The following is a 22,178-nucleotide window of genomic DNA, read 5'->3' on the forward strand; positions in this document are numbered from 1 at the left end:
AACCTTCCCTCCAAAACGTCCCTCCCTGCAGCTGAAATGATAGCAACTCCATCTTTCCAGTAGATCAGTCCAAAAACTTAGAGCTGTCCTTAATTCTTATTTTTTATTCACACCCTACCTCTAATTCATCAGAAAACCCTGGTGATTCTACATTCAAATGCTGTTTAGTTAGAATTATACCAGTTGGCACCACCTTTTCTGCTATTTCTCTGTTCTGATTCACTGTCACCCCTCACTTCGCGCATATCGATTGTCTCCAGTAGCCTGCTTCTACCCTGGATGCCCATAAAGTCCTATTCTCAATATGACATCCAGAGTGCTTCTTTAAAATCTGTCAGTGGCTCCCCATTTCTCTTATCATAACTTTCATTGTGTAAGTTTTTACCCAAAGATCAATTACCTTCTCAATTAAGCCTAACGATTGCAACCTGTCTTCCATGCTCCCACCCCACAGACATACGCACCGTCAATCCCTTTACCCTACTTTTCATTTTCTTATAAAACTTACTACCATCTAATGTTCTCTGTAACTACTTACTATATTTTATTTTCTGTGCTCTCCATCCTTCAACTCAAATACTGCGTAAGCAATCTGATTATGCCATGCATTGATGTAATTTGATTCATGTTTATTCATTTGGGGTTTGTTGAATTACTTGAAACAGTGGGTTGTAGTTTTTATCAAGTTTGGAATTTTTTAGTTTTAAAACTGTCTTTAAGAGATCCCTTGGTGGCTCAGCAGCAACAAACCCAACTAGTATCCATGAAAATGCAGGTTTGATCCCTGGCTTTGCTCAGTGGGTTAAGGATCCAGTGTTGCCGTGAGCAGTGGTGTAGGTTGCAGATGTGGCTCAGATCCTGCCTTGCTGTGGTTGTGGTGTAAGCCAGCAGCTACAGCTCGGATTTGACCCCTAGCCTGGGAGCTTCCATATGCCGCTGGTGCAGCCCTAAAAAGAAAAAAGAAAAAAAAAAGAAGAAGAAGGAAGGAAGGAAAGAAGTCTTTAAATATTTTTTATTTCTCCTCTATAAATCATCTTTCTCCTCTCCTTAAGAGACTCCAATTTTATGTACTTTAGGCCACTTAAAGTTGTCTCCTAAATCATTGTGCTCTGTTTTGTTTTTGTTTTTCAGTCTATTTTCTCCCTGTTCTTTACTTTGGAGAGTTCCTGTCTTATCATTGCCTTCAAGTTTACTAATCTTTTCTTTTGTAGTGTCTCATCTGGTGCTAATTCCATTCAGCATGTTTTTTATCTCTAGAAATTTGATTTGGGTCTTTTTAATATCTTTCATATCTCTTTAATTTTTTAAAAATATGTATGCTAAATGTTGTATGATATTTTTCTTTTATTAATGATTTTTATTTTTTCCATTATAGCTGGTGTACAGTGTTCTGTCAATTTTCTACTGTACAGCAAAGTGACCCAGTCACACATACATGTATACATTCTTTTTCTCACATTATTCTCCAACATGATCCATCGTAAGTGACTATATATATTTCCCAGGGCTTAACAGCAGGATCTCATTGCTTATCCATTCCAAAGGCAATAGTTTGCATCTCTTAACCCCAGATTCCCAGTCCAGCCCACTCCCTCCCTTTTCAATTTTTAAAGTTTTGTCAAAGTATAGTTGATTTACAATGTTGTGATAATTTCTGCTGTACAAAGTGATTCAGATATACATAGTCACATACATTCATTCTTTTTCAGATCCCTGTCTCTTTTAATTATGTTTTGCTTTCCTCTATTTTCTTGATTATATAAACAACACTTACAGTAGTTTTTTGTTTTGTTTTTGTTTTTGTTTTGCTATTTTAGGGCTGTTCCTACAGCATATGGAGGTTCCCAGGCTAGGGGTCCAATCGGAGCTATAGCTGCCGGTCTACACCACAGCCACAGCAACATGGGATACAAGCCACACCTGTGCCCTACACCACAGCTCACAGCAATGATGGATCCTTAACCCACTGAGCAAGGCCAGGGATTGAACCTGCGTCCTCATGGATCCTACTTGGGTTCATTAACCACCGAGCCATGAAGGGAACTTCTACAGTAGCTATTTTAACAGTATTCCTATCTATTAGTTTTATCATATACATCAATTCTGGGTCTTTTTCATTGGATTATTTTTTCTCTTCATTATGCGATAGATTTCCTCCCTACTTATTTGTATGTCTGGACTTTTTATTGGATTCCAGGCATTGTGGATTTTATTTTGCGGGATATCAAAATTTTTTGTATTCTTTAAATACTTGAGTGTTTTATTCTATGGTGCAATTAAGTTACTTGGAAACATTTTGATCTATTCAAGGCTAGCTCTTAAGTTTTGATAGGTGGGTCCACAACAGCATTTATCCAAGGCCTATTTGGCACCAGTCCTGAAGATATCCTTTTAGGCTCTACTCAATCCCCCATGTGTTATGAGGTCTTTCTACTCTGGCCAGTAGAGACACAAACTCTTTCAGCCCTGTGTGATCACCCTGTGTGATTGTTTCAGTTGATATTTTCTGAAATTCTTTGCACATCCTTAAGCAGTTTTTTCCCGCATATGTGCTGATCATTCTAAAGATATAATCTTCAAATATTTGAATCTTTTTTAAAAATTACTCAATGAATTTTATTACATTTATAGTTGTACAATGATCATCACAACCCAATTTTATAGCATTTACATCCCAAACCCCCAGCCCATCCCCCTTCCCCCCAACCTGTCTCAGTTGGAAATCATAAGTTTTTCAAAGTCTGTGAGTCAGTATCTCTTATGCAAAGAAGTTCATTGTGTCCCTTTTTTAGATTCCACATGTAAATGATAGCATATGATATTGGTGTTTCACTGTCTGACTGACTTCACTTAGCACGATAATTTCCAATTCCATCCATGTTGCTGTTATTTCTTTCCTTTTAATGGCTGAGTAATATTCCCTTGGGTATATGTACCACATCTTCTTTAGCCACTCCTCTGTCGATGGGCATTTTGGTTGTTTCCATGTCTTGACTATTGTATATAGTGCTGCAGTGAACATTGGCGTACATGCATCTTTTCAAGTCATGGTTTTCTGTGGATAGATGCCTGAGAGTGGGATTACTGGATCAAATGGTAGTTCTATGTTTAGTTTTGTGAGGAATCTCCATACTGTTTTCCACAGTGGTTGCACCAATTTGCATTCCACCAGCAGTGTAATAGGGTTCCCTTTTCTCCACACCCCCTCCAGCATTTATTGTTTGTGGACTTTTTGATGATGGCCATTCTGGTTGGTGTAAGGTGGTACCTCATATTGGTTTTGATTTGCATTTCTCTAATAATGAGAGACGTTGGACATCTTTTCATGTGTTTTTTGGCCCATGTGGTTTTTGGCCACCCATATGTCTTCTTTGGAAAACTGTTTAGATCTTCTGCCCATTTTTTGATGGGGTTGTTTGTGGTTTTTTTTTTTTTTTTTTTTTTTTTGGTATTGAGCCACAGAAGGTGTTTATAAATTTTGGAGCTTAATCCCTTGTCAGTCAATTCATTTGCAAATATTTTCTCCCTTTCTGTGGGTTGTCTTTTTTGTTTTGTTTAGGTTTTCCTTTACTGTGCAGAAACTTTTAAGTTTAATTAAGTCCCATTTGTTTGGAGTTCCCATCATGGCACAGTGGTTAACAAATCCGACTAGGAACCATGAGGTTGCGGGTTCGATTCCTGGCCTTGTTTAGTGGGTTGAGGATCCGGCATTGCCGTGAGCTGTGGTGTAGGTCGCAGACAGGGCTCGGATCCTGTGTTGCTGTGGCTCTGGCATAGGCCAGTGGCTACATCTCCAATTAGACCCCTAGCCTGGGAACCTCCATATGCTGCAGGAGTGGCCCTAGAAAAGGCAAAAAGACAAAAAAAAAAAAAAAAAAAGTCCCATTTGTTTTTTTTTTTGCTTTTATTGTCATTTCTCGAAGAGGTGGATCTGAGAAGATGTTGCTGTCATTTATGTCAGAGAGTGTTTGGCCTATGTTTTCCTCTAAGGGATTTATAGTGTCCAGTCTTACGTTTAGGTCTTTAATCCATTTTGAGTTTATTTGTATGTATGGTGTTAGGAAGTATTCTAATTTCATTATTTTACATGTAGCTGTCCAGTTTTCCCAGCACCACTTATTGAAGGGACTGTCTTTTCTCCATTGTATATTGTTGCCTCCTTTGTCATAGATTAGTTGACTGTAGGTGCATGGGTTTAAGTCTGGGCTTTAAAGATTTAATTTAATCTTCAAATATTTGAATCTTTGAAGCTAAAGATTCAAAAGGAATCCTCTGGAAGCTTCCAGAGCTGTGTGTGTGTGTGTGTGTGTGTGTGTGTGTGTGTGTGTGTGTGTAGCTCTTTGTTCTATGTTACTCTCTCCTCAATTGAAGGAGGTTCCTAGAGTCTTTGGGTAGCCCCCTCCTTGTGCTGTGGCCTTGGTACAGTGGTGACTAAAACATATGATTCCTGCCTTCATAAAGCAGAATGCGGAGTTCCCGTCGTGGCGCAGTGGTTAACGAATCCGACTAGGAACCATGAGGTTGCGGGTTCGGTCCCTGCCCTTGCTTAGTGGGTTAAGGATCCGGCATTGCCGTGAGCTGTGGTGTAGGTTGCAGACGCGGCTCGGATCCCGCGTTGCTGTGGCTCTGGCGTAGGCCGGTGGCTACAGCTCCGATTCGACCCCTAGCCTGGGAACCTCCATATGCCGCGGGAGCGGCCCAAGAAATAGCAACAATAACAACAACAACAACAACAACAAAAAGACAAAAGACAAAAGACAAAAAAAAAAAAAAAAAAAAAAAAAAACACATAAAGCAGAATGCCTAAAGGGAAATATCAAACAGCAAATAAACAAATGATGGTTGTAATTATAAATTGTGTAAGTGTTTTTCTGTGAAGGAAAAGAACGGGGTGCTCTGAAGGAACATGAGGAAAGTAATTATTAGATGAGGTAGTTCGGTAACGACTCCTAGTGAGGATGTGGGGAAAAGAATGTTTCAGGAAACTATATGTGAAGCTAGGAGGCAGTAAAGAACTTGGAGCTTTCACAACATTAGAGGGGACCTATGTGGGTGGGAAGAACACCAGAACATGAAACTGGAGAGATGGCAGGCCCAAAGCAGGCAGGACCCACAGGCTATTTTATGACGTCTTGGCTTTCCACAAAGTACAGTGGGAAGCTCTCGAAAGTTTTAAATATGAGAATGATATGAGCCAACTTATATTTTAAAAATGTCTTTCTAGCTGCAGTATGGAGAATACTACTCCTGGCACAATTGTAAAAGTAGGGAAGTTATTTAGAACTGTGATTCTTAAAAATCTTTTGTGTCCCTAGACCCATTTGGCTGTCTGCTGAAGCATATGGTCTCCTTCTTAGAATAATATTTTTAAATTGCAAAGTATAAAATATAGTTTATCAGAATGTTTTTAGAAAAACATTTGTGATGCAGTTAAATATATATATACATACTCCTTTATTTACTGAGTATACTGGATATAAATAGTAGTCTGTGCTTATAAAGTGAAAGAACATCAACACGATACTGAGATATTTACAAAAACTGTAATGTGATGGAATATATCTGGTTTTTATTGATGACTAAGACAAAAATGGTTTTAATGATACTATGTTGTATTGTGTACATGTATAATAGAAAGAAATAGTAGATTTGAGGTTAGCGAAAATAAAGATGTACTTTTTTTTTTTCAACCTTGAACTTCCAGACCACAGTGTGAATTCTATTCAAGGATTCTTTCTTAGTCCATTTGAGCTACTATAATAGAATGACAAACACTAGAAATGAACAACAGAAATTTATTTCTCACAGTTCTGGAGGCTCAACGTCCAAGCTCAAGGTACCAGTAGATGTGGTATTGGTGAGGGCCTGCTTCCTGGTTTGTAGAAGGCCTCTTCTCTCTACACCTCACATAGTTAAAGGGGCAGGGGAGCTCTCTGGGGTATCTTTTGTAAGAGCACTAATCCTACTCATGAGAGCTCTACCCACTAAAACACCTCCTACAGGCCCCAACTCCAAACATCATCCCATTGGGGATTATATTTCAACATATAAATTTGGAGGCTGGGGAGATACAAACATTCAGTCTCTAAAAGAGCCCTTGAAAAATTGTATTTAAGTGGTTATTTCAGTAACCATGGAAAGAGAAGATGGAGGCTTGAACTAGGGTAGTTGCAATAGAGATGGCAATAAGGAAACAAATTAGAGATATTTTTGTGGAAACATCGCTATATAGTCTCCATGTGCCCAGTGGCTTTGTTGAGAAAGCTGGATTTGACACAAAAACAAATCCATCTTTCCTCGTGGGCAGCTATCACTTGGGTAGGAGGTGGGGCTGGAGGTGGAGGGGCTAGGGCTGGAGCCAGATGTGGGCCAGGGCATTCCCTCTGCTCAGTGGCCGTCACCACCCTTTGGGGTGGGGGCAAGTCCCAAGTTGCAGGAGAAGAAGCTCTGAGGGTCAAGTCTGAGCTGGCTCTGTTCCCTGTAAGTGTGAGCTCTCTGCCTCCAAGCACTAGCACTCTTGGGAACAGTACTGGACCAAGGGGGTTGCCCATTCGGGCTCTCTGTGTGTGACAAGGTGCAAGCTGTGGTGCTCCAGTCACAGAGTTTGGGACTCCTTCTGATGTGCTGCCTGTGTCAGTGCCAGTAATGGCTGCCCCCAGCATCCTCAGACACTGCTTCACATCTGAGCTACCTCTGTATCTCACAGCGAAGTTCTTTTGGTAATAGCAGCACTCGCTCCAGTGTGGAACTGTGATGTGTGGTAAACCAGGCTGGAGCGTTCATTCAGCTCAGGCTGGGGTGCATTGTGGTGGTCATGGGAAACCACGCAACCACCTGAACAGCTTCAGTCTGCCCTCCCTACCCTGCTTCAGGAGCAAGCAAGCAAGCACACGTGCATGTTACTCCCAAGTGAATGGAATCTAGGCTTCCCACAGCCTTCCTATTAGTCCCACCAGCCCTTTAACCAGGCAAGGGGGCTCATCTTCCCTGTGTCAGACTCCAGGACTGAGGCCATCAGTGTGTTTCTCAGAATTCTCACTCCCCAGGAGATTCCCTTTTGTTTTGCGTTCCCTCCCAGGAGCCCAGGTCTTGACCTGATTGCTTCTCTTCCCTTCCTTACCAATTCTGTGTGGATCTTGCTTTCAGCTTTGATTGTTCAGGACTCTTTCTGCCAGTTTTCAGTGAAAATTGTTCCACATATAAATGTATTTTTGATGTGTTTGTGAGGGGAGATGAGTTCCACGTCCTCCTACTCTGCCATCTTGATCCCCAAATTTTGAGATATTTTTGGAGGAAGAATCAACAGGACAAAAAGAAAGAGTCTCCCTAGAGTTATTGGGGAAATCTTCATGGAAGAACTATGCCTATGGATGTGAAATGTAAAAGAAGCTCTGTGCAAAATGTTAGCAGAGATAATCAGAAAGCAAGAAGATTTGCCAGGCAAACTGTTGCTATGACTCATTGCAAGGTAAGGGACAAGGATGACACTACAGGTTAGAAAGAAAGAATATTCATGAAGATTAAGTCAAGAACACTGAGACTCGTTACTTGGGCCCTCACAAGCTATGAGAACTAGGACAAATATGGACCTAATGAAGCCTCAACTTCACATATTAAAAATGAGGGTAGAAATAGCTTTTTATCCATATGTTGTTATAAGGATTCAATAAAATACTGTATGTAAAGTGGTTAGCACAGTTCTGACATGTAGCAAGGGCAAACAAACTTTTTTAAAATTTTACTGAAGTACAGTTGATTTACAATGTTGTATTAATTTCTCCTATACAGCAGTGTAACTTATAAATAGATAGATAGACCTTTTCATTTTCTTTTTCATTATGGTTTATCACAGGATATTGAATATAGTTCCCTATGCTATACCATAGGATCATGTTGTTTATCCATCCTATATATAATAGTTTGCTTCTGTCAATCCCAAGCTCCCAGTCCTTTCCTTTCCCAGCCCTTCTTCTTGGCAACCACAAGATTGTTGTCTATATCTGTGAATCTGTTGATACATTCTTTCATAGATATATTGATTTGTGTCATATTTTAGATTCCACATATAAGTGTTATCATATGGTATTTGTCTTTCTCTTCCTGACTTCACTTGATATAACAAGTGGCTTTCATAGTGGTCCATCCATGTTGCTTCAAAATTGGCATTATTTCATTCTTTTTGATGGCCAAGTAATATTCCTGTGTGTGTGTGTGTTTTCTTTATCAGTTCATCCATCGATGGATATCTAGGTTGTTTCCATGTCTATGCTAATATAAATAGTGCTGCTCAAAACACAGGGGTGCATGTATCTTTTTGAATGATAGTTTTGTCTTGGTTTATGCCCAGGAATGCGATTGCTGGATCATATAGCAACTCTACTTTTAGGGTTTTTTTTTTTTTTGAGGAAACTCCATACTGACTTTCATAGTGGCTACACCAATTTACATTCCCACCAACAGCATAGGAAGGTTCCCTTTTCTCCATATTCTCTCCAGCATTTATTATTTGTAGACTTTTTAATGATGGCCATTCTGACCAGGATGAGGTGGTATCTCATAGTTTTGATTTGCATGTCTCTAATAACTAGTGATGATGAACATCTTTTCATATGCCTATTGGCTGTCTACATGTCCTCTTTGGAAAAGTATTTTTAGGTCTTCTGCCCATTTTTTTATTGGGTTGTTGATGTGTTATTTGATTGTATGAACTGTTTATATATTTTTGAAATTAAGCCCTTCTCAGTCACATCATTTGCAAATATTTTCTGAGTCCAGAGGTTTTATTTTTTTTTTTGTTTCCTTTGCTTTGTAAAAGCTTATAAGTTTGATTAGGTACCATTTGTTTATTTTTGCCTTTATTTCTATTGAAGGGCAGATAAATATTCGCAATTATTCTAATTACTGCTAGGATTCTGACATTATGTTGAACCATCATCTTAAAGAGATTTTACAGTCTAGTTGAGGAAAAATGATAAAATGTATAATAATTTTTATAATAGTTGTTCAAAATTGTGTTCAAATATAAGATATGAGCAACTGTAAGCTATTAAATTTTGCCCAGCATAGTACTTTCTGTTCCATGAAAAGATTTTGAAAATTTCTGCCGCATATTTATATGTGAGCATTGCAAATGGGTAAGGAGAGTGCTGGATCTCATGTTAACAAGTAAGTTTTATATATTACTATTGTCGAGTCTCTGCTACCTGCAGCTATGCTCCTGTTTGGTATAATAATAACTATGGTTCAAGCAAATAACCCCCCCCAAAAAATAATTAAGATTCTGAAAGTCTGTTCTTGGCTTTCACTTAGAAAAGCTAAGACAAGAACAAGCTGTTTCCTTTCATTCTGTAATAGTAGCATTTCATAAAGATGCAGAGAGAATTTCAATCAACCATTGGAACTAGCCCTGCATTTCAGTTTATATCTAGATGACTGTGGCTTAATGGCAAAGCATTACAGTTCAGCTTATTTTTCTGCTACATGCTTTGCTATATGACATTGAACTACTCATGCAGTGTGCTGAACCTAAATCTTTCATCTATAAAAGGAGGATAACAGTACCTACCTCAGGATTATTTTGTAGATCAGCAGAGAAAACTTAATTGTCTGGAAAAAATATAAACATAATAAAAATATTTTATTAGCAATGTAATATCTCCAAAAGAGTGAGAATCTAAACTAAAACCTGTAACAAAGACAAAGAAGGTCATTATATAATGATAAATGGGTCAGTGTGTTAAAAGGATATAACAATTATAAGTGTATATATACACCCAACATCAGAGCACCTAAATACATTAAGCAAATACTAATAGACCTAAAGAGAAATAGATTATATAATAATAGTAGATTTTATTACCCCCTACTTTTAATAGTGGATAGATCATCCAGTCAGAAAATCAATAAAGAGTTCCCCAGTGGCCTCACAGGTTAAGAATCCAGCATTGTCCCTGCAGTGGCTCAGATCACTGCTGTGGCACAGGTTTGTTTCCTTGCCCAGGAACTTCCACATGCTGCAGGCGTGGCAAAGAAAGGAAGGAAGGAAGGAAATCATTAAGAAAATAAATGTTGAATTTGAACTACACTTTAGATTAAATGGACCTAACAAACATATACAGAAAATTCCATTCAACAGCAGCAGAATACACATTTTTCTCAAGGCCACACAGAACATGCTCCAGGATAGGTCAAATGACAGGTCATAAAACAAGCCTTGTCAAATTTAAGAAGACCAAAATCATGCAAAGGATCTTTTCCAATCACAATTGTATGGAATTGGAAATTAATAACAGGAGTAAAGCTGGGAAATTCACAAATATGTGGGAATTAAACAATACATAAACAATCAGCCAATAAATCAAAGAAATCAAAAAAGACATAAAATCTTGAAACAACAACAAGAAAAAAGAAACAGCATACCAAAACATATCGGATATAGCAAAAGCAATTCTAAGAGGGAAATTTACAGTGATGAACACCTACATTAAGAAAAAAGAAAGATTTCAAGTAGACAACCTAACTTTATAACTCAAGGAACTAGAAAAAGCAGCTTAAGCACAAAATTAGCAGAAGGAATCCAAAAAACAAAGATCAGAGCAAAAATAAAGTAGAAATCATAAAAACAACAGAAAAGCTCAGCAAAATGAACTGTTTTTGAAAAGATAAAGTTTATAAACCTTTAGCCAGACTAAGAAAAAAACTGAAATAAGTAAAATTGGAAATGAAAGAAGAGACATTATAACTAATAACACATTACAACTGAAATGGTTGTAAGAGACTACTACGAACAGCTACATGCCAACAAATTGGATAACCTAAAAGACATGGATAAGTTTCTAGAAAATACAACCTACCAAGACTTATTTATGAAGAAATAGAAAATCTGAATAGACCAATTACTAGAAAGGAGATTGAATCAGTAATTAATAACCTCCTAACAAATGAAATTCCAGAAACAGCTTTCCTGTTGAACTATACTAAACATTTAAAAAATTAATGCCAATTCTACTCAAACTCTTGCAGAAAACTGGAGAGAAGACTCCCAAACTCATTTGATAAGGCCAGCATTACCCAGATACCAAAGCCAGATAAGGATAATATAAGAAAAGAAAGCTATAAACAAGTATTCCTTATGAATATAAATACCAACATTAACAAAAATAGTAGCAAACTGAAATCAAGTACACATTAAAAGGAACATACACCACAAACAAGTGGGATTTAACCCTGGGATACAAGGATAGTGCAATGTATACAAATCAATAAATGTGACACATCACATTAATAGAATGAAAGATAAAAATCATGATCACCTCAGTAGATGTGGAAAGAAAATTTAACAAAATACAACATCCTTTCATGATTAAAAACTCTCAACAAATTGAGTATAGAAGAAATATACCTCAACATAATCAAGTTCATATGTAACAAGCCCACAGCTAACATCATACTTGATGGTGAAAGATTAAAAGCTGTTCCTCTAAGGTTAGAAACAAGACAGGGGTACCCACTCTCATGACTACTTTTCAACACTTTGCTGGCAGTCCTAGCTAGAGGAGTCAGGGAAGAAAAAAATAAAAAAAAAAGTATCCAAATCAAAATGAAAAAAGTAAAATTGGCTCTGTTTGCAAATGATATGATCTTATATATAGAAAATCCTAAAAAAAAAAATTCACCAAAAGTAGGCTGTTAGAACTAATCAATGAATTCAATAAAGTAGCAGGATAAAAAACAATCAACATACAGAAATCAGTTGTGTTTCTATATGCTAACAGTGAAATACCTGAAAAAGAAAACTCAATTTGCAATAGCATCAAACATAAGATACTTAGGAACAAATTTACCCAAGGAGTTGAAAGATCTATACTCTGAAAATTATGACTTTTGATGAAAGAGATTAGAAAAGATATAAATAAATGAAAGATATCCTTTGTTCATTGGTAAGAATTAATATTTGTTGTTGTTTGTTTTTTTTGTTTGTTTGTTTTGTCTTTTTGCCTTTTCTAGGGCTGCTCCTGAGGCATATGGAAGTTCCCAGGCTAGGGGTCGAATCAGAGCTGTAGCCACTGGCCTACGCCAGAGCCACAGCAACATTGGATCCAAGCCACATCTGCCACCTACACCACAGCTCATGGCAATGCCAGATCCTTAACCTACTGAGCAAGGGCAGGGATCGAACCTGCAACCTCATGGTTCCTAGTCGGATTCGTTAACCACTGTGCCATGATGGGAACTCCAAGAATTAATATTGTTAAAATGTCCATCCTACCCAAAGCTATCTATATATTCATTGCAATCTGTATCAAAATTCCAATGGCATTTTTCACAGACATTTAAAAAAATTAATTATAAAATTCACATGGAATCACAAAAGACCCCAAAACCAAAGCAATCCTGAGAAAGAAGAACAAAGCTGGAGGCATCAAACTTCCTGATTTTAAACTATATTATGAAGCCATAGTAATCAAAACAATATAATATTAAAAATAGAACAGTGGAACAGAATCAAGAGCCTAGAAATAAACTGTGACATATACCATCAAGTAGTATTTGACAAAGGAACCAAAATGCTCAATGGGAAAAGGATAGTCTCTTCAATAAATGGTGTTGGGAAAAGTAGATACTCACATTGCAGCAGAGTGTAATTGGACCCCTGCCTTATCCCATTCACAAAAATTACCTCAAAGTGGATCAAAGACTTCAATATAACTCCTAAAACTGAAAGCTCCTAGACGAAAACATAGGAGGTAAGCTCTTTGATATTGATCTTGGCAATGATTTATTGGATATAACACCAAAAGCACATGTAAGAGAAGCAAAAATAAATAAGTAGGACTACCCAAAACTAAAAAGCTTCCACACAACAAAAGAAACAGTCAACAAAAATGAAAAGGCTACCTATGAAACTGGAGAAAAATATTTGCAAACCTTGCATCTGATAAGGGGTTAATATCCAAAGGGGTTAATATAAATAACTCATACAATTCAACAGCAAAAGAATAAACAATCTGATTTACAAATGGACAGAGGAACCAAATAGATACTAGTGTAAACAAGGCATGAATATCCAACAGGTTATGGAAAGATCCTCAACACCTCTAATCGGGGAAATGTAAATTAAAACAATAATATATCACTTCACACTTGTTAGAATGACTGTTACTAAAAAGATGAGCAGTAACAAGTATTGGTAAGAATGTGGAGAAAAGGGAATCTGTCCACTATTGGTGGGTACATAAACTGGTGCAGCCAGTATGGAAAACAGTACAGATGTTCCTCAAAAATTTAAAAGTAGACCTACCATAGGATTAAGCACCCTACTCCTGATATATATATATATCATGTCATATGTCATATATGTGTATTTGATAAATATTTATCAATTCAGGATCACAAAGAGATATCTGTACTTGCATATTCATTGCAGCAAAATTTGCAATTGCCAAGACATGGAAACAACCCAAATGTCCATCTTTGGATGAAAGAATAAAGAATATGTGTTATATATTTATAGGGGACTATAATTCTGCATAATAAAGAGGGGGTATTCTGCCATTTGCAACAACATGGGTGGACCTCGAGGGCATTATGTTAAGTGAGACCTGTCAAAAAGAGAAAGATGCATACTTCATGAAATCATTTATATGTGAAATCTAGAAAAGCTGAACTCAATAGAAACAGAGTAGAATGGTGGTTGTCAGGGTTTGGAGGGTAAGGGATATGGAAAGGTTTGGGTCAGTGGATACAAACTTCCAGTTATAAGATGAGTTCTGGGGATCTAATGAACAATTCAATGATTATAGTTAACAACACCATCTTATATACCTGAAAGTTGCTAAGAGAGTAAATCGTAAATGTTCCCACCGCATTAAAATGAAAGGTAATTATCTGAGGTAATAGAGGTGTTAAAAACCTACTGTGGTAATCACTTCACAATATAGAAGTATATCAGATTATTACACTGTATACTTTAAGCTCACCCAGTGTTACATGTGAATTATATCTCAATAAAGCTGGGCAAAACATACATAAAAATGACTTAAGTTTTAGCACATACTGAGACTGACTTTTACACAAATATACTGTACTGGGTTGAATAGTATCCCCTAAAATTCATGCTTACCTAGAACCTTATAATATGATCTCACTTGGAAGTAAGCTATTTGTAGTGTAGTCAAGTTAAGGTGAGGCCATACTGAATAAGGATGGGCCTAATCTCATGGCTGGTGGGTAGGATATTTGGACATAGACAAAGAGGAGAACCCCATGTGAAGACAGCAACACACAGGAGAGAATGCTACATGAAGGTGGAGGCAGACTGGAGAGATGAACCTACTAGCCAAGGTACAGCAAGGATTAGCCAGCAACCACCAGACATTAATTGAGAAGCATGGAACAGATTCTCCTTCAGAGCCTTCAGGGGAAACCAATTCTGTTGGCACTTTAATTTCAACCTTCTAGCCTCTAGCACTGTCTATGAGAGGATAAATTTCTGTTATTTCAAACCACCCAAATTTAAATTTTGTGTAGGCAGACAGAGGAAACTAACACACATATCAGTACATATACCTCTTTATATCAGTCAGTATAGACCAGGTTTTGCTGCAATAACAAAAGGCCCTCTTCTTGGATTCTTAGAGACTTACAACAACAAAGACATACTTCTCACTCTTCTTCTTACCCACATGTTCATTACCCATAGCTGCCACTCTATACCATGTTACCTTCGAGCAACCTCTACCTAGAATATTGCCTCTACCTGGTCTGAGACAAAGGACATAGAGTCCAAAAATTCAAAGATTTATGGAATTAGAAGACGAAATTGAGTCTCATTTCCAGTCTATAAACTAAAATTGAAAAGAACTTAAGTGACAAGGTTCTAATCAACTCAGTCTTGGAACAAGGAACAAATTAAGAGTATGGCCTCTGAATCAATTAAGGTGGTTTGTGGTAAATTATTTCAGTCAGATCAAGTGGCAGAGAGAAAAGACCATGGCAAACTACACATTAGTTCTTGAAGCTTCTGCTCAAAAGTGATCCATATCACTTCTACTCACATGTCTTTGGACAGAGCAAGTCTTATGTCATTGTATGAGTTTATACAACCCACACATAGGGAGGGGTAGTGAATCTTTTCAGCAATCATACAATCTCCACGCTCTCACAGAGGCTTATCCTTTCATTAGTCACTTTGAGAGGCTATTATATACAGTGGTGTGGAACAATATTTAAAGTGATTCCCAGAGCAAGTGTACTATGTCACATAAGAAACTGACTCTTGACTTTAGAGTTTTTGACCCCAAATGCCATTCCTAGGTGGATCATTCACCTAGTCCCTAGTTGTGATTACAAATGACTTTTAGTTTATTTTCCAAAATTAAATCCCTCCTCAAGCTGTGAAAATTTGCTGCTGTTGAAGCTGATCAACAGAAAGGTACTCCAGAAGACCCCCAACAAGGAACTACAAAAATGTGAGAAATCAGAGCATCACTGAAATCACTGACCAACCTCCCAATGGTTCTCCTTAATGCTTGGTTGAAGTTATATATATAATATGTGTAATAAGCTATAATATCATGCATAATATATATAAAATATTAAAATACATGATATATAAGTTTATGTGTATATATACAAGTATATAATATCTCCTGATGTGTTTGTTTAAAAAGGTAATCAAATGGCTGTAGGACTCCCCAGCACAGAGAGGCACAATTACAGGATGATAATAATGGCTAGTCCGTGTGGAAAGCATACGGTGTTCCAGGCACTAAATGGTTTATCTAATTTAATCCTCGCAGCCAGGGCTGGGACTAGGATGAAGGAAGCAAGTGACCTACCTGGGCACAGAATTTAAGGAGACACCCACTCTCAGGGCTGGACAAATACAGGGTTGATACTTGCATGACCCTGACCGTGAGCACTTCCGTCAATTCTGTACCCTCAGTGCTTCACTCACCTCACCCTAATTCCGGAGCTGACCTACTTGTAACAATCCTGTTTGGTCAAGATCACCAACTCCTTTCTTTGCAATGAGGAAACAGAGGCTTACGGAAGATGAGCATCTTGCTTCATTTAAACCCAGGTGTTTTGGACACCCTAGCCTGCGCCTTGACTCACTGCGCATGCGTCAATGTCTCATCTAAGTTATGGTTGTGTTTGTTGTTTTTTCCAGGTGTCCAAGGCAGCTGCAGACTTGATGGCCTACTGCGAAGCGCATGCCAAGGAAGATCCCCTCCTGACACCTGTCCCGGCTTCAGAGAACCCATTTAGGGAGAAGAAGTTTTTCTGTGCTATCCTTTAAGTCTTCAAGGGGAGTCTGAGGAGCCTCGGGGCTCCAGGGACACTGATGTAGAGTTTTTAGCAGAGTGGGCGCCTTTCTCGTCCACAGCATTTAAAGAGAGGGAGGTGAACCATCCTGGAAACTCCAGGCTATGCATGTTTAAAGAACCGGTCCCCTTTATGAGAATGAAAGCTGATCCACACCCCGAGTTAAGAGATCTCAATGTCTGCAGAACTGCCTGGAGGAGGGGAAAATGTAAAGATAAAAATCGGTGTCATTTCTTTCCTGCTGTCCCTCCCCAAACCTTATGTTTCTGCTTCATATTTAAAAAATAAAAATTAAAACAGACAGCTGTGCTGAGCTCAGATATGTCTGACCTTGGAATGAATATTGCCTTTAGAACACCCTTTGACAAGCTGAGTTGTCCAGTGTAGCCAGTTCGGTTCAACGGCATTGATGTTTCGTCTTTGTGCCTTTCTTTTTCTTTTTCCCTTCTGCCCTCCCCCTCCTCCCATCCCTTCCCAGGAATAAAGAGATAAGGCTGGACTTGTCTGTAAGACTGAACTCCCAGGATGAGCACCCAAAGGTTTTAGGTCGATGTTCCCTGTGGTTTATCCTCTTGGTAATAACAAACAAAAATGCCAGTTGTCTGTGTTCTTTTATCACTATTCCTAACATTTGTACATGATAGCTTTGATTCTGCAAGTAAAAGTAAATCATGTGTTGTGACTGGTGCTTTCATATATTTGTGACAATTTTTGAGTAATACTGCATGAAAATGTCCCCATATTACATCCATTCAGAAGTTTTGTTGTACTATAAAGTTGGGAAAAAAAGAATGAGAGAAATGAAGCTGGAAAGGAAAACAAACTCAGTATCTTGAAAACTGAAATGACTCCAGAGCCTTAGCCATGCCTAAAATACCTCCTACTTAACAGTGGCACCCGCACCTCTTCATCGTATTTTCCAGAATCCAAAGCATTTTGGTTTTATCCAGGATCCAGGGCAGCACAGGTTGCACCAAGCGACAGAACCAAGGATTCACCCTGAGCTGGGAAGTGCTTTTGTCACAGAGTCAGAGCAAATTCCATTGTTTCCTAAATGACAGGAATTCTAGATTGAAAGAAGGCTTTCTGTGTTCTTCTTAACAAGAAAAAATGTGGCCCTCATATGCTCAAGTATCAGGAGAAATAAACCCATGACTCCAGACTCCACCCTCAGAATCCTGGCTGTTCACCGGCCAGGGAGAAGGGGCAGTGTTGTGCCCCTGCCCCCCACCAACCCCCTACCCCCACCCAGGAGTTCCACCAGAAAGGGTTCTGGCTCATTGTGCCACTGACTGACATGGCCTTTGTTTTTCACTCACCAACATTTTCAAAAGAATCTTTTCTTTGTTTTTGTTCTCCACTTTGTTTGAATCTCTCTGCCTTCATATACCACTTCCTTGCAGCTTAAGCTCTCTCTTCCCAAGAGATGATGTTGAAAGTGATTTTTCCTTGTGACTTCAGCCTCCACCAGTAATGGCAGAGCCTGAGAGTCTTTCTCACTTTGTTCTGTGTCCTTCCCAGACAGATGGGGACTCTCTTACAACTCCTTGCTTGCCTTGAAATCCCAGAAGACCATTTCCAAATTAATTTTTATTCTCTCTTTCCATTCTCTTCCTCCCATTTAAAATTAAAAAAAAAAAAAAGAGGATGGAGAGGAAGGATAAAAGAAGATAAAAAAACAATATGCCAAGGACAGATTTTGAAATTGACTTGATAAATATTTTCCTTAACTCCTTGTATGGGCCTGAGGGTAAGAGAAAAAATACATCCAATTAAAACTCCTGCCTGGGAAAAGAATACTGAGACATTGTGAAATGTATGAATGTACTTCTATAACCAGAAACTTCTGCTCAAGCCTTGGGATTTTGTTACAGTCAGTGGGACACTGATGAAGATTTAGAGGGGAAGAACCCTGGCAGAGTATTTATTACACTACAGAATTGTACCAATGGCTTAGTAATAATGTGGAATCAGCTAAAACCCAACCACATTTTTTAAATGAGCTAAAATATGAATCGAGTATGTGGTCACATAAAAACAACTGTGAATAAAGCACTCTTTGGTGGTGTTAAGGCATCATCCTAAGACCCTGATGCTTTTCATAATCTGCATCATTTATTTTGCTCTTAAGGATTCTTTATATTTTCATGTGAATCTAGATCTTTGGAGCAATTAAAATGGAATTAAAACTTTTAGGAATATAGCTCTTGTAATTAAAAGTTAAGGAAATTCCAAACTGCATGTGACCTTGTTTATGAAAAGAGAAAGCAAGAAAATACACAGACCATCTGAAATTAAGTTTAAGAAAAATGTTTGACTTTTTCATAATTTCATGTCCAACAGTATGGAATTATAACCCCAGAGTTTTTATATGAGTTTTGACTTACTGATATTTTTACTTGTTAAAGGGGAAATAATTTTTTGATTAGTTATGCCCTAAAGAGTTTTAATTCTTTTAGAAATTTAACAATCATTTTCACCAGCATAATTTTATCTTAAGGGGTAACTGATAGGAAAACTTAGCTTAATTATTCAAGGCCCTAATTTATGTTTATACTATATTGGGTGGTAATAAAAGCCTGCCATGGAATTCGTTAAACAGTATGAATAACCCTCATATTTAGAACACATACTTTATTAAGGGAAAAAAACTATCTTGCATCATCCTCAATATAAAATTTGCTTTCTTTTTTTTTTTCTTTCAATTTTAGACCAAGTGCTATTTAATTCAAATCAGAGGTTGTGAATAAGTACTTTGAACTGAGGCTAGTTTTGCTAATAATATTTGAAAGAGATTGCTTAAGGAAAAATTCAAAACCATTTCCCCATGCACTAATATTCACAAAAGGAATTTAAGCATGCTGTCTTAGAGGATTTTCGTACTTCTTTTTTGTTTGTTTGTTTTAATATCTGCTTCTCGCTGCTTCTGGCAATGGTGAATTGTTACATATACATTAATGTTTTCCCAGCCCAAGACTTGTTCATATTTTTCCTATATAAGATCTATGGAGTGGAGTGTATCTTTCAAAGAGAGGGAAATACAGAAATGTTAAAACAGAAAAACCTGAATGCGATGTGTACATTTTCATCCCACATGGACAATGTATTTGTTTTAATAAATGGAATTTTCAGATTCATTCCATATGCAGTCGATTTTATTGTGAAATCCTATGAACCACCTTGCCCATCGACTCTGTGATTAATTTGAGAAGGATGACACATAACAAGATGGATGGAGGAATGAGAATCCATGGGTTTTCTTTAGGGTTTTGTTAACAGAGAGCCCAAAGGAAGAGTCCCATGAGACTCTAAAAGCCTTTCTCCCTGAGCACAGTGCTTGGGGATGGGGAAAGGTGATGGGGAAGTGACTTCCAGGGTCTGACAGGCTGGTCCGTGAGGAGAGATGAGCTGCATTTAAACTTGAACATGCTGTGAGTATGCCACCTGGGGATTTTTCCTTAAAAAAAAAAAAAAGAAAAAATTGACCACAGAACGTGTTGTTCTCCATAAGCTGGAGATAAATGCTTAAACTCTAGATTCACAGCTCCTCAGAGATATTCTAGTCAAGAAAGCCTTCCTTATGCCCCTCAAATTATGCCAGTGAGTAATAGGCCCTGTTAGTAAGGAGAGGCTGGATCTCCCAGGGCTCGTGCCTAAGACAAAAGTATCTTTAATCCTCTGATGAAGGGGGTCACTTGGAGTCTGTGCATTCATCCACTTACATCAGTTTTTCAGAGCAGGGTCCCTGGATCATCTGCTTTAGAATCACCAGGAATGCCTATTTAAGAGATAGACCTGGGGGCCTCCCACTAACTCAGAACTGCTAGCAATGGCGCTTTAGACCATGCACTCTGTTGCACGCTACTGTCTGAGGACCACTCATGTAAGTACTTAGACAGCTGGCTTTTCATCATGCCTCACGCAAGGCACAAACTAATTGTAAACATGCTGACTCTTATTCCCACAGCTGCAGGAAGTGGCTGCCCTGGAGTGAACATGTAACCCGTGGCTAAGAATCTTGGCGGCTCCTGGACAGGAGACACTAGGAGGAGGAAACTGGTGGGTTTTAACTCTGCTCCTGTTCTGTTGGGCCCCCGCGGGAGGATTGCCTCCAGCTCTGGTTCTTTAATAAGCTGCTCACATTTTCAACAGCGCTCACAATGACGTGGGAATTGGAGCTGGGTCAGCTCCAATCCACAAATTGCAAATAATTTGCCAAGGGAAATCCCTTTCCCTTTGGTTCTGCCCCAAATCTACATTTTCTTCTATTTAGAACCAGGAGACTCAGGCAGAATTTATTTTTAATGAAGGGGGTCATGGGCTCCCAGGCCTTTCCTCAGTAAGAACGCCTACTGTTTCTCCATGTCCATAATGAAGAAACCTGGGAGCCAGATACACCTCTGCCCCAAGGTGACAGAAAGAAGGTGCTTGGTGATCTCTGTTCTCACTCTGTGTGAGCAAGAGCCCAGTGAGATACAGAGAGGAGGAATGAGACCCCAGAGTTCCGTATGACCTTGTCCAAGTCCTTTAACCTCTCCATGCTATAGAATGGGGACAGGTGTACCTGATTCACTTGGTTCATAGACTTGTCTAAGCCAAATGTAGGTAAGAGAGTAGGTAAAGGGCATTGTGAAGGAAGAGTGATAAAGACTCATTAGACATTGATTCCACAATTTTTGAAAAGAGGGAGAATCTAGATCGTTTCTTCTCACCTCTTAACTCGTCACCTTTCCTCTCAAGCCCCAGGATCCCTGGTTCAGACCCTCATGTCCACCTGCTGGTGTGGCCACTCTGTATCTCATCTCCTCCCACTCTAAGCTATTCCACTCACCCCTGAGTACTCCTCTGGTTGCAAGTGGTAGGAATCTAGCTGAAGGTGGCTAATAATCCAAGGGCTCAGAAATAGGACCCACTTCAGGCTCAGCTGGATCCAGGTGCTCAGATGATGTCATCCTTTGTCTCTCTCACTCCCTTGGCTCTGCTTTCCTCTGTGCTATTTTAATTCCCAGATAGACTCTTCTCCTGTAGCATCAGGATAGTGTCTTCAGCTCCAGGCTTCACATCACACCAGTTTAGCAATCACAGAAGAAACATAACAGCAGCTCCAGAAAAAGTCCCTGGCTGTATCCCTGAAACACTTTCTAGGACTCTTATTGGCCAGATCTGGTTCACGTGCCCACCCACCCCTGAACCTGGGCATGGGGGTCACTGTGCCACATGGACAGAACAGGGGTTCCAAGGAAAGTGAAGTTCTTGTACTGGACGATCAGAAATTGAAGGTTAAAAGCAAAAATAACTGGTGGCAACTACATCTTGCCAGACTCAAGGATGTAACTCAGGCCTCACCACAATGCAGCCACACAGAGTAATCTGGCTCAGGAAGCGTTCATCAACCCTGGCTGGCCAGGCCCTGGGAAGTCAAGTCCACTCAACTCTTCTTATTCTGTTTGCTAAACTCTCCTCTGGTTCATCCTGTCTCCTGTAAATATAACATCTTCCATCCTACCTCCATGCCTTTGCTTATGATGTTGCCCCTCAGGAATGCCATTACTCAATGCCTCAAGTAAACAGATCTCGCTCATTTTCAAGCCTAGTCTGAATTCCATGTTGTCTGTGAATGACTTCAGGAAATACTTGTCTCTTTCCTCGCTCAAGCCCTATTGCCTTGTCATAGGCACCAAACAATTTAGTATCTGACTGAGTTAGAGGCACTGCACTAGGGTAGACAGCACAGGCCCTGCCTTTGAGGACCTTGTGGTTTTGTGGAGGAAGCAGACAAGTAAACAGTAATTATCAGTCACAACGAGAAGTTCCAGGACACAGGAAACTGAGGGCAGGAGGGTGGAGGT

The 22,178-nt window shown here is 38.9% G+C and overlaps 1 protein-coding gene across 6 annotated transcripts in view; it reads left to right on the forward strand.

Annotated features, from left to right (window-relative positions):
• Positions 1 to 19,469, forward strand: part of GNG2 (G protein subunit gamma 2) — a 166,716-nt gene extending 147,247 nt beyond the window's left edge. For all 6 annotated transcript variants that reach the window (XR_002346920.1, XR_002346914.1, XM_021101887.1 and 3 more), the window contains one exon: positions 16,175 to 19,469. Coding sequence is in view for 4 of the 6 variants with exons in the window: in XM_021101887.1 (XP_020957546.1) it covers positions 16,175 to 16,303 (129 nt within the window). In the remaining 2 variants the exon portion in view is untranslated. The remainder of the gene's footprint in view (positions 1 to 16,174) is intronic.

This window comes from Sus scrofa, chromosome 1, assembly GCF_000003025.6.
Source record: "Sus scrofa isolate TJ Tabasco breed Duroc chromosome 1, Sscrofa11.1, whole genome shotgun sequence".
Lineage (NCBI taxonomy): Eukaryota > Metazoa > Chordata > Mammalia > Artiodactyla > Suidae > Sus > Sus scrofa.